At 36.9% G+C, this 12,330-nt stretch overlaps 1 protein-coding gene and 1 non-coding gene across 3 annotated transcripts; both read left to right on the forward strand.

The window, feature by feature from the left end:
* Positions 1 to 278: 278 nt before the first annotated feature.
* On the forward strand, positions 279 to 3,861 carry zgc:174935 (FK506-binding protein 4). 2 transcript variants are annotated; one of them, XM_010736045.3, is made up of 5 exons: positions 279 to 763; positions 1,609 to 1,663; positions 1,885 to 1,999; positions 2,114 to 2,360; positions 2,555 to 3,861. In XM_010736045.3, the coding sequence occupies exons 1-4, from the start codon at positions 470 to 472 to the stop codon at positions 2,325 to 2,327; spliced, it is 678 nt and encodes a 225-aa protein (XP_010734347.3). In that variant the 5' UTR covers positions 279 to 469; the 3' UTR covers positions 2,328 to 2,360; positions 2,555 to 3,861. The 2 variants fall into 2 exon arrangements, with proteins under 2 accessions (XP_010734347.3, XP_010734346.3); XM_010736044.3 differs by having other exon boundaries at positions 2,114 to 3,860.
* A 5,774-nt stretch (positions 3,862 to 9,635) lies between these two features.
* LOC104923060 (uncharacterized) lies at positions 9,636 to 10,817 on the forward strand. The gene is made up of 4 exons (XR_002042698.2): positions 9,636 to 9,861; positions 9,973 to 10,083; positions 10,400 to 10,508; positions 10,585 to 10,817. It is a non-coding gene; the product is annotated as an uncharacterized LOC104923060 (transcript).
* Positions 10,818 to 12,330: the final 1,513 nt, after the last annotated feature.

Consider the following 12,330-nt stretch of genomic DNA (forward strand, 5'->3'; position numbering starts at 1 on the left):
TCTACTACGTTTATTTGACAGCTATACTTATTTTAAATACAAAAGTTTTCTCTAACATGCTGCTTGCATCAACATTATTCCAATAATATAAAATATATAATAATATAACACTGAAGATATAGGCTATCATACCTGGAAGATATCAAAGAGGTGATGAAGGGAGGACCAACAGGTTGCAGGACCAACAGGTGTCTGCAGGGCCTCCCGGAAGAGGGCGTGCTTCGAGCCCAACACACACGAACTAGTTTCCAATCTAAGGGCGCAGGTGAGGCAGGTTGATTGATTTCAAGTGTGCCGACGCAGAGAGGTGTAGTCAGGACGACGCGCAGAGCAGCTCTGCTCCAGCTGAGGACCCGCTGATTCTGAATCCCACATGGAGGTGAAAGAAGCTGTGCTGTGCAGACACCTTTAGGAGGAAGTACCAAGGACAAATATCTCACACAAAGAAGGCTCACAACTGCCGGTAAACATGAAGGTGCAAGTGGTTCTACCTTTGACAATAGTCGCGTCTGTGGCTTTGATGGGGCTCATGAAAATCCGGAAAAGGGAGCACGACAAACAACATCAACGGATCAATTTTGCGGGTGTCAAGCTTCGGGTGACCAGCGACGTGCTGGGAGAGTATCAATCCGAGAAGGATTATTCTCAGGTGGAGTTGGATACAGCCCAGAAAGAAACCTCAGCGCTGGATGGAGCCGTGAAAATGGCCAAGGACAAAGCAGATAAGACTAAGGGTGAACTGGATATCTGCAATCAAGGCAAGGTAGGGAGAAAAAAAGACACAAACTAAATCCTGCACAACTGTAGGAGAAGCCTGAGGGGCTGAAAAATCAGGTTTGTCCTGCAAAGTCAATGCAGGCATGGACAGTAGTCCTACATGCCAGGCCGGCCCTAAGAATTCAGTGGCCACACGTTTACAATAGAGATGGACAGATCATTCAGCATCTAATCTCTTGCTGTATTTGAGGGTTGGCAAGTAGCTACAAACAGAACCATAATGTGAAAAGTAAATGACGGGGAAAACAAAACAAACTGTTTAAATATCATGGAGGATCATTTTGTCCAGTAAACAAAGAAACTATTTGTTGTTAATCAAGACTAAGTTATTAAAAGATTACACAGGCACTTCATCTTCTTACATGTTTACAGCCAAATGAAGATATTAACCAGAGGTCCTGTCTGATCAATAAGCGAAAACATGATGATGATTTGCGCACAGGAGAATTTAACATATTTTCATGAGGGAGAGGCTTTGAGGCTTCCCTTTTCATCTGGCTTATAACACTTATGTTATAATGCAAGATTTTAGCATTGAGGAACAATCAGGCTACATTCATGATATTATTGAGAATCACTATAAAGTTTCAGAGCATTCCTATAACCATATCTCACAGTGCCAGAGAGGAGGGAAAGGAGAGATGCTGTATTGCTACTGGAAGAACCGTAGAATGAAGCCGCTTTGTCAGACCTGTCCTCGCAAAACTTGACAAACCATGTGTCAAAATGACAAAACTATTTGTCAAAAGTGCACCGTTGAAGTTACAGATGTATGGATGCAGAGTGTCTGTGATTTCTCTAACAAACTTGTGTTTATGTTGCCTTTCGCAGACTGCTATAACAGATGAGCTGGCAGTACTAGAGACAGAATTAAAAAATCTCCAAGGTAGGTATCAATTCGTGAGCCTCATCTACATGGGTCATGTATTCATTAATTGAAAGAAGAGACAAAGTAAGTTTTTCCAATTTCATCAAGCACATATCCTGCTTCAAATGCATTTTCATTTATTTTCCAATTGAAAAATGGATCTTCAAGTGATTGCCTTAATCTTGCTTTCAATTTGTGAAACACTTACAATTTTTAATGTCATATGTTAACATTTACAGCTGCAAACGACAAGGAGGAGGCCAGCTGGAAATCAGAAGTGCAAACACTTAAAAGTCAACTCGAGGCACAGAGCCCAGTGTGTAACTTTTTGAAAAAAGGAATACACCTAGAAAGGTATGATTACTACTTTACTGGACTTTAAAATAGTGTTCTGCAGAGTGCATTTGAACATTCATAATGAGATCGGTGCATTCATTACATATTCTATTGTTGAAATTTCTTTTAAAGCCAATTGTGTGGACAAGACCCTAAAAAGGAAGAGGCAGAAGCCGCTAAAAAAGAGGAGCCGAAGGCAGAGGCCGCAAAGCAAGAAGAGCCGAAGGCAGAGGCCGCTAAGCAAGAGGAGCCAAAGGCAGAGGCCGCAAAGCAAGAAGAGCCGAAGGCAGAGGCCGCTAAGCAAGAAGAGCCGAAGGCAGAAGCTCCTGAAAAACAAGAAGTCTAAAGTAGAGGCCGTTCACTGTCACATGTTTTACAGGTACAGACAGAAGTCCAAAGTAGGACTATTATTAATGAATATTCCTCTTCAAGCTAATATTTATTTTTATTCAACAAAATGATGAAGAATGAAGATACGTTTTGTTGTTGGTCACATGTTTTTGTATGTGTTTGTGGTGGTGTGAAATTCTTTGTAATAAACAGGCTAAGATACAAATATTTTGTGCCGGCTAGGTTCAAGAATTCACACACAGTTCCAGTCTCTAAAAGGTAATGTGTCTCCTCTGCAGCTCAGCAGCAACAGTGACTGTCTGCCATAATTTAGTGTGGCACAAGGAAAATAAAATTTGCCTTGCTGCACACCTACGTTGTTTTTTGTTTTTTTTAAGCATGTCATATGTATGTGGTGGAAAAAGTACTAAACTCTTGAAAGTAACAGTAAATATTTAAAATAAAACTCAATTACAAGTAAAAGTCCTCTATTTGAATTTTAACTTAAAAGTACAGAAGTATTTTGCACTAAAAAGAAAAGATACTCATGCAGAAATAATCCAGTGTACATACTGTACTGCAGCATTTTAATCTTTAGATTATTTTACATAGTGTTGTTTCGTTAAGATATAAAAATAGATTACAGTTTTTAAGTTGATCATATTATTTTTTTAAAGTTAGAAACTCACAGAGCGCCTCCAGAGGAAGGGATGTCCTGATTACATATGTTTGCTTTTAATATTGAGCCAAACCAAACCAACCAAATCCAATCCAACATTTGTTAATTATTATATTTATTTCACATTATAACTGCAAACACTGGGAGTAACATTTACTTTTACATAAGATATAACCTGTACCTACGTATAGTTTCCTGTGATTTTTATATAGCGCGCAATGTACTTTGTGTAATGTGTATGCAGCGTGAGTGTGATGTCTCAATCTGTCACAAAAATAACCAATAGACCTAAAGATAATACTCCTTGATCCAGGGAGGTTATACGTTTGCTGACCTGTTCCTTGTTCCTTTATTTGATCACTGTTCATATGTGCCCACATAACACACTGTACACAAGAGAAAGGGCGTGGGGCTTAACAGATGTGAGGTTGAGAAATATTTAACCACAAACCTTGTATCCTGGTTGCACAGGTAATGATTAATACATGCAAACTATGTGACGCATAATGTTGGCAGGCATCTCTGTTTTTTGCATATTATCTGAAGCACATTACACTTTTTTGGTCTTTAGTTTTTGTCATTTATTTTCCTCTGTTACCTCCAACGCTGACACACAGAGATAGGTATTGAATAATCGTTGTTAACCTTGTCTGCCTCTCTTTTTCTTAGTGACCATGCCTTAGGGTTTGTGTGTTTGTGTTGGTGTGTATGTATGTGAGAAAGGGAGACCAAAGCACTGACCAATCAGAGAAGCCAAAGCCCTTTGTCTGTCACTCTCTATAAACTTCACTTATCCTGGTGGAGCTCCGGCTGTACAGTTTATCTTCTGGCTCATTTTTTACTTCTGTTGTTGTGTAAATTTTCAATAAAATGTTACGCTGAAGCTGTTTATTGTGTGTGGCATTATGATTTAAATCTAAATTATATCATCAACACAGAACAGAACACAGACATGACATGCATTTTTCTTTAGGTTTGCATTTAGATTAATGGCAGAAGCTTTGTAAAATATTCCTGGTAGATAGTTTAGCACATTTTCATCCTTCTGGAACATTTCAACAAAAATTTAACAATGCAGGGGTCACCAGTTCAAGTTTGGCGTATTTCATTTCATTGATCAAATGCCTTTTCACATTAAAATTTTTTATTTGAGCCTTTTCTTCTATTTTTTATTTTTCCATCTTCAGTAGTACCATATGTTCCCTATTCACAGCAGATGAAAATCAAGTGACTTGTCTGTGCTTGTATTTTATCTTTTTAAGATATGTTTTACATAGTGATGTTTTAGTGCCACTGAGTCAAACAACTGCATGTCAAAATACATCAGTGAAACTGGCTCATACGTTTTGTGAATATAGACTAATTTCAGCTCATTTATCTAAAAGGTTTTGATCTTTGAACCTTTAATATGAAAGTGGAAAAGAATACTAGTTTTAAAACTTGAGCTGAATCAGAGCTAAATGCGGTGCATATTTTAGAGGAAGTGACTGTACTCTAGAAAATGAATCATTACACTGAATATAAATGTTTTGTCATTAACACGATTCGGTTTTTATAATCCTCATTACTTTTTTGCTTTCTATTACTCTGTCATGTCTCACTTTGCCTTACACTGCCCTCCATCTGTTGGAGATTAAAATACTCCCCCCAGGCTCACAATTAGGCAATCAGAGGCCTATCATTCCGCCCCAATAGGCTCACAAGGTCAGCATCATATCAAGAGAGGATACAGAGACAGCAGAGGGGGGGGCATTCAGTCTGTCTGATGTCAGAAACGAGGACTGATACTTGTCTGTACAGAGATTTAAAACATGTAATGTACATTTGTGTTAAAAATAGTATGTTGTCTGTCACTGATGACGTGTACCACAAATACTGAATATTGCTATGAATCATATACTGTGTTCTGGATACAGAATAAATTCACATTATCACAGTTTGACAGTTGACAGGCTGACTGCCACAGGTGAAAGTGCTGTGTTTTCATTAACTATCATGTCTGAGAGATGATCTGAAAACAAAATGTGTTACAGTCCCACAGTACTGCTCACAGATGGAGCAATAATACCATCACCAGTCATCTTAACAAGCAAAGGTCATCCTAACAGCCAGAGGTCACCTTGACTGCAGAAACCGAGAGAGAAACTGTCTTGATCTATACAGCGGATATTTGATTATAGTCGAGATCGTCACTTCAAATATTTTAAACACCAATCACCAACCCATCATTTTCTTTCCTGATGATGATAGTGTACATGCGGAGCCGCATTTTTTAATCAAAACAGGTTTTGATTTTAAGTAAAAGTAGAATACTTTGATGTAAAAAGTCCCCACTACAGGTAAAAGTCCTGCTTTGAAACATGATCTAACGAGTATAGAAATATTACAAGAATATTAGCAGCACAATGTACTTCAATTATTTTTAAAAAGTGCGTATTAACCAGCAATGATCACTCACTGTTTCTATTATCATCACTGATGATTACTGTGTAAGCATACAAGCTGCAGCTGGTCAAAGTAAAGCTGTTTACCACTGCATGTACTGCTGGATTGTGTAATCTATTGCAGTTTATTTTGTATGTAAAACATTGATTGTTGAAGAATCTGCCAAAGAAATGTAGTGAAGTAAAAGTAAAAATATTTAACCCTAAAGTGTAAAGTAGTACAAAATGGAAAAACTCAAATGGATAAAGCAAAATCGTACTTAAGTACAGTACTTGAGTAAATGTTACTTCTCAGTACAAGGGACTACAATGAAATTTTTACTGTCAATCAGTCTGTCAGTCAGTCAAAAAAAGTATAGACGTGCAGGATCCACTGTACTGGTTGCATATGTAAAGTGTAGATTAGTTTCTTTAAAGGGAAAGGTATCTCCTGACACTGTGTCAGTCTGCAAGTAAACAAATTTAGGTCCCATAAGCTTTGCATATTATATTATATCATTCTTGATGCAAATCTGGCTGTGCACATCAACAAAACACACCAAAACTTGCCTTAATATGGAGAATGTACAACTCACATATGCAGATAAAAGAAAACTGACTTTAAGATTGTGACATGCTGCTACCTAGGCAGCACACGTTTTTTTTTTATTAGCAAAATTAAATATTAGTACGATTGACTTCATGAGATGACCGTCATGTGTTCACATTTGTCCTCCCTACAGGCAATAACTGAAAGTTATTTGACTTTGCAGCTGTGTGTGTGTGTGTGTGTGTGTGTGTGTGTGTGTGTGTGTGTGTGTGTGTGTGTGTCTGTGTGTGTGTGAGAGAGAGAGAGAGAGCTCACAGTAGGATGAACATCCCATCTATTGATCAGACTAATGTGGGGAGGAAAGGCTGCAGGCCACAACAGCTGATCAATATGCCCTTTAATTACATGGGGCACTGAGTGCGTGTATCTATGTGTGTGTTACTGAAAAAGATAGGTTGTAGGTCGTCCCCCCCAAACTCACAGGGTTGTGTATATAAATGATGTCCCACAGAGGAATTGCTCACACTCTCTCACACACACAGATCATAGCTCACACACACATTTCACAGTTAGTTGTGAATAACTTTTTTTTTTTTACAGGTTTTAACTGCACAAGCAAATGCTTAAAAGTTTTAAAATTTGTTCACCAGGACGTCGTGTATGGGTAAAGAGAATAGGTAAGTATCTTTGCAGGTGATTTGAATCTTTGGACTGGAGGTGTGGTAGGTCTTCTTCTTATCTTGCTTATGCTTCCCACTGGTTTCCATCAAACCTGTTTTGTCAGAGTTTAAAATATTTGCTGCTAACATGTTCTTTGACTCTGTCAGTGACTCCTTTTTTCTCTCTCTCACATCACTCTTGTGTTTCATGTTGGATATGTCATTCAGATCTAGATAATACATATAAAAGTTCACCCATGCTTGAAGCAAGCTAAATGACTGAGGGATGTTTTCAATGTTTAGTTTACTATAATACCTCACTGCATTGTCTCTTGATCTTCTACAGGCTTTCCCAGTCGGCTGAAGCTCTGATTGGCTAGAGGCTGTGTGATATGTTTGATATTCGGTTGTTCTTGTGCTTTATCCTGTCAACTAAATATCAGACATATTCCTACAGAGTCTGGCATTGACTTCTGATCCTTGTTGTACCCCTGAAAAAAAGAGCCATGAAGCCAGATGTTCAGGTAAATGCAATCTGTGTATTATTAACTATTGCTGAATATAGCCAAATATCACAGTAATGTCTGCTTGACTCAATTCAGTTTAATTGCTATTTCTTCAGTTAATCTCTGTGCAGAAAGTGTGAATATAACATTATTAGTGTTGTGGTGCTTTACTGTTAAAGTTACTGGCAACAAGTACAACAGTAGCAATTATTTATGAATATTGAAAAAGGTTTTTATGTTCTAAATGCAAAATAAACAAAATGAAAAAAGTTTCACTGCTTACTTTCTCATTTCTCAAACACTATCTTGTCATAAAATATTATTCTTAACAAGACAGACAACAAAGGAAAGCTAGTCTCTAGTCTATTGTTTACAAGGATAGGTGTGCAAGTAGATCCTGGTCTAAGCAAACAGGTGTGGGCACAATACAAGCTTGTGACACCAGGGATTATAACAAAATCCAAACCAACAACTTTTGTCTTTCCAGTCAGTCTCTGGACAAGCCTTCTTATTTGCTTCTGTTTCAATAATAATATACAAATAAGGACATTATTTTTTTCTCATTATCAATCATTTCAACCATGCATACATAAATAAAGCCTGATGGCATGTAAAGATTGTCTGTAATCATTCATTAGTGTCGCCACATGATTCATGTCCTATTGTATCAGACATATATGCTTCAGATACAGTTCTAATTCACCCATTAATTGATTTTACATGTGTGCTTTTGGACTTTGGGCTAATGAAACTTCCTCCCTCCCAGTCAATTAATTCTTTAAAGGGCATTTTATTATGTAAGAGTATCATTATAAGTTAATGAGCACAAGCCTGCAGGAGCACATGGCTGGAAAATCGGTGGCACTGATGTGAGTAAATTATATGCTTTCTAACCAAATGAATGTATAAGAGAATACTCTATGAAAATGCAGCAAGGTATCACAACATGAAATATTCACTTCAGTATGCCATTGTAACGTAACACCAAAAGTTTCCCCAGGATGCCTCAGGTACAACCAACAATTGGTAACATGGATGCACAGTAATTTGAGGCCAGATTAGAACAGCACAGACAAAAAACATCTTTTTAGCACAATCTGGTGTCCTATATAGTGTGTGTCTCTGTAGCTCATCTGACCTGAGGCCACTTTGGTTTTTTTAAACCTGATGAAAATGTTGGGGGGAAATCGTATCTATATGCATGTTCAGTCTGAGCTGAAACAAATGTGTATTCACTGAGGATAGGTTGAGGTTAGAGAAAGCCTCTAGACAATGAAATCTCTTCAGAAGTGACAAGCACATCTGTGTTTGTGTGTGTTTCTGTGTAAGTGTGTGCACAGGTTCACATAAGCACATGTTATCAGAGGTCTCAGGGTGGTTTATTCAAACAACTCCCTGCACAAAGAAGAGGTCCTTCACTTATCATGCCCCCTCCCTTTGCTCCTCCAAAGTGACGCAAAAACATGCAACGTCAAAGAGACTCTTAATGGGAAAATGAAACTAAAGTTCAGTGAATCATGTAAAATCCTGTTCAGAATCTTGTAATTTGCTTGATGATTCATGAGCGAAATGATATGATATGAAATTGAATTAAGCAGCTGATGTGCATCGATGAATTTGATCATTAGTCAGTTGTAAGAAAAGATAATTATCAAAAACATCCTGAGGATCTCTTCTCGAATGCAATATAACAGAGCTAGGAGGTACATTTACTCACAATTCTGACACTCTTGTACTTGTGTATTTCCATTTTATAATACTTTATATTCTAATCCATTTCAGATGGAAATATTGTACCTATTCCTCCACTACATAAGATATGATATGCCTTTGTGATATGAGGCAGTACTGATCGACTCAGTAGTATACAAAGTATCTAAAACTGCCTCCAAACTACAACATTAAAATCCTCTTACATGTATTTGTTGGTGATAAAAAGAGAATAATATAACACACACAACATAATATAATACTAATGTACATGTTACTGATAATACTTCTGTGCTTTCACTTAAATAACAATTTGAATTCAATTTGTTTTTTTACTGATAATTAAGTATTTTTAGACTACAGTATTTTTCCTTTTCTTCCCAGTTCATCCTCATTTTAACAATAAAAACCTAAAATGTGGCTATTTTCAAATGAGCTTTTGACTGTCACAATAAAAACATACGTGTCAGGATGTTGAGCATGGGGTCAAGAGTTCACACATGCAGCGCCAGTGTGGGACAATAGGCCACTGACTGGTTGTCCTATGGATGCTGTCACCACTGAGATCCACTGATAGGGTCAAATGGCACCCCCTGAAACAAATGTTATCTGAAATAGTGCAGTGTATACTCTAGGGCAGTTTCTCTGAAGCAGTAAAAGGAGGGAAATGACGAACATTGTAATAATAAGTGTTTGCGTGTGTCAGCATACTATATGTGTGTGAGCAGATGTGAAATGCTAATTAATGAGTGCAGTCAGGGGGGTGAACAAATAGCATTAAAGAAAGAAGTAGAAATGAGTGCGGAGATAAAGACGTGCCGGTTTAGTATAAATATCTGAGAGCATGAGGAAAGAGCGCATCATTTCATGAGCGGCACTGAAGAAGAGACACAGGGAGCCAAAAGGAGGAGAGAGGGAATACAAAAAGCAACAAGAAGCTGAATGAAAGCAAAAGGAACAGAGAGCGAAGGGAGGAAATAAAATACAGCAAAGGAAGGTTTTTATATTACATAGTGGAAATAGGTAAGATCTGGCATTTCTCTCATCTCTGTGGTTATTATGTATTGGTGTATACTTTTTATTTTTATTTTTTAAATTTGCTCTATTGTTGTTGTTGTTTCATTTTATTTCCAGAAATGGCAAACGCAGCAGGAGGAGTGTTTTTGGCTTCACTGTTGTTCCTGAGTGCCAGTGTACCATGTTTGTCTGTGCATAATAGTGGCGAGTGCTTCTTCAACACTAAAGGTACAACTTGTCTGTAAATGTTTCAAGATAATGTTTCCTATAGGCTTATATGTGTAGATAGATAGATAGATAGATAGATAGATAGATAGATAGATAGATAGATAGATAGATAGATAGATAGATAGATAGATAGATAGATAGATAGATAGTTCTTCCACTACTGCATATCCATCACATCCTTCCATCCATCCATTATCTGTAACCGCTTATCCTCATCGGGGTCATGGAGCTGGAGCCTATCACAGCTGGCTTTGGGTAGGAGGCAGGGTACACCCAGCTTATATATGTGACATTAACTGATATTTTTAATTTCCAGGGAGCTGTGAACACATGGGACAGGTGTATGGGATAGGCGAGAGCTGGATAACTAGTGACTGTTATCAGTGTGTCTGCATGGAGCCTTTTGGAGTAGGATGCTGTGACCAGTGAGTTTGTTTTGAATTCATCTCAAAACATATTTAAATGTAGCATACAAACTCTAACGCCGGTCTTTCCCTACAGTGGGTCGAAACCTGTGGATTATCCAGACTGGTGTGAGATCATCCGTAAACCTGATTCTTGTACGACTGTTGCAGTGATGAGAGCCAATCATAAGCTACCCTGCCTCTGGGGACGAGGCCGTGTCAAACCAGCCGCAGGACAACCATGGAATCCTGACAATGATTTTATATTTTGAGTTTCGCAATTAATGAAAAAAAAATAGCAATATAACAATATGTGATGTTTATTTTTGATTAAGTAAATAAATACCATGGGTTTTACTTTACTAGAGAGAGACTAAACTAAACTGAATTTTGTAACGTTATCTGCAAATAACTACCAAAAGAATTATATGTTCAGTTGGTTTAGACGTATAAGTTCCCATTTTAAGATTGTGTTGTTGTTGTTGTTGTTGTTTCTGGTTCATGTTTTAAGACTGAATAAAATGTGTGTGTTTAATTTGTGTTATTTAGCATTTACTACATGTATTTGATCCTTCTGTTACTTGCTTGACAAATTAGTAATATATACCCTAAAATAATAAATAATATACCCGTTAAACATAATAACATAAACTCAATATCTACAAACATATTGAAGGCAGTTTGTGCAGGAATGTACAAGTATTTGTCAGGTAATGTGCAAATGCTCACAGTATGATCACAGAATATTTTAAATGTGCAGATATTTATCAAAATGTATAGTCCAAAATATGTGAAATAAGGCTGTGCAGATGTGATGCGTCAGGGGTCAGGGTCAGAGGTTGATGGTGAGAGAGTGTAAAATAAAATAAAATAAAATAAAATAAAATAATCAATCAAATGGAGTAAAAAAACAAAACAATATTTGCCTCTGAATTGTAAAAGTATAAAGTAGGATAAGTGTACTTGTACTTGTCAACAGTACTTGAGTATATGTACCATATCTTACCTCTATATTCCACAAATAACACATAAACAATATAAACAAAACTAGCTAAGTAAAACTAAATTAACATAGATGAAAAGATACACTAAACCAGGGGTGTTCAAACTTCTTTTAAAGAGGGCCAGATTTGACAATGTGAAGATGCCCAGGGGCCAATACTAACATTTGAAAAATGTCACCAAATCTAAGCCAATCAGACGTGAACAAATCTAAAAACCAGTTCTTCCTTTCTTTCACATATGGAGTCAGATAACAAAGAATAAATTGTATGAACACGTTAAACTTGCATGAAGTTGATACAAATCTAAATGTGTCTTTTTATGAGTAATGCAAAGTCTGTTAACATTTACACTCTTGCTCTTGTCTTTCACAAGATCATTCAGAAAATAATATTTTGTGTCACATCTACAGATATATGACAATGCAATACATAAGTGAAATCTCCCTCACATGCACACTGCACTTTAAAGAATCAGTGTATCAGTCGATAAATTCTTTATAGGGTTTTAGATTTACATATTGCATAGTTCACTGTTACTTGGCTTTTATTTTACCGTCACTGGTTTTATTTAACTGTTATTTATACATGTGTATATAGTGTTAAAATAGGATATCGTATAGGTGTATAGTGTTTTATTTTCTTGCTATCACTTCCCTCTCACTTACCGTTTGGGAGCTGCTGTAACAAAAACAATTTCCCTGTGGGGATTAATAAAGTATTTCTGATTCTGATATAACTTCTTTTTTTTATGTCAAACAAAAAAAAGCCAAATATGGCAGCCATACAGTATCTGACAATCCTAGCAGGCCATAAATAATATGTTATAAAAATGATTAAAT

The sequence above is a fragment of the Larimichthys crocea genome, chromosome XIII (assembly GCF_000972845.2).
Source record: "Larimichthys crocea isolate SSNF chromosome XIII, L_crocea_2.0, whole genome shotgun sequence".
In the NCBI taxonomy this organism is placed as follows: domain Eukaryota; kingdom Metazoa; phylum Chordata; class Actinopteri; family Sciaenidae; genus Larimichthys; species Larimichthys crocea.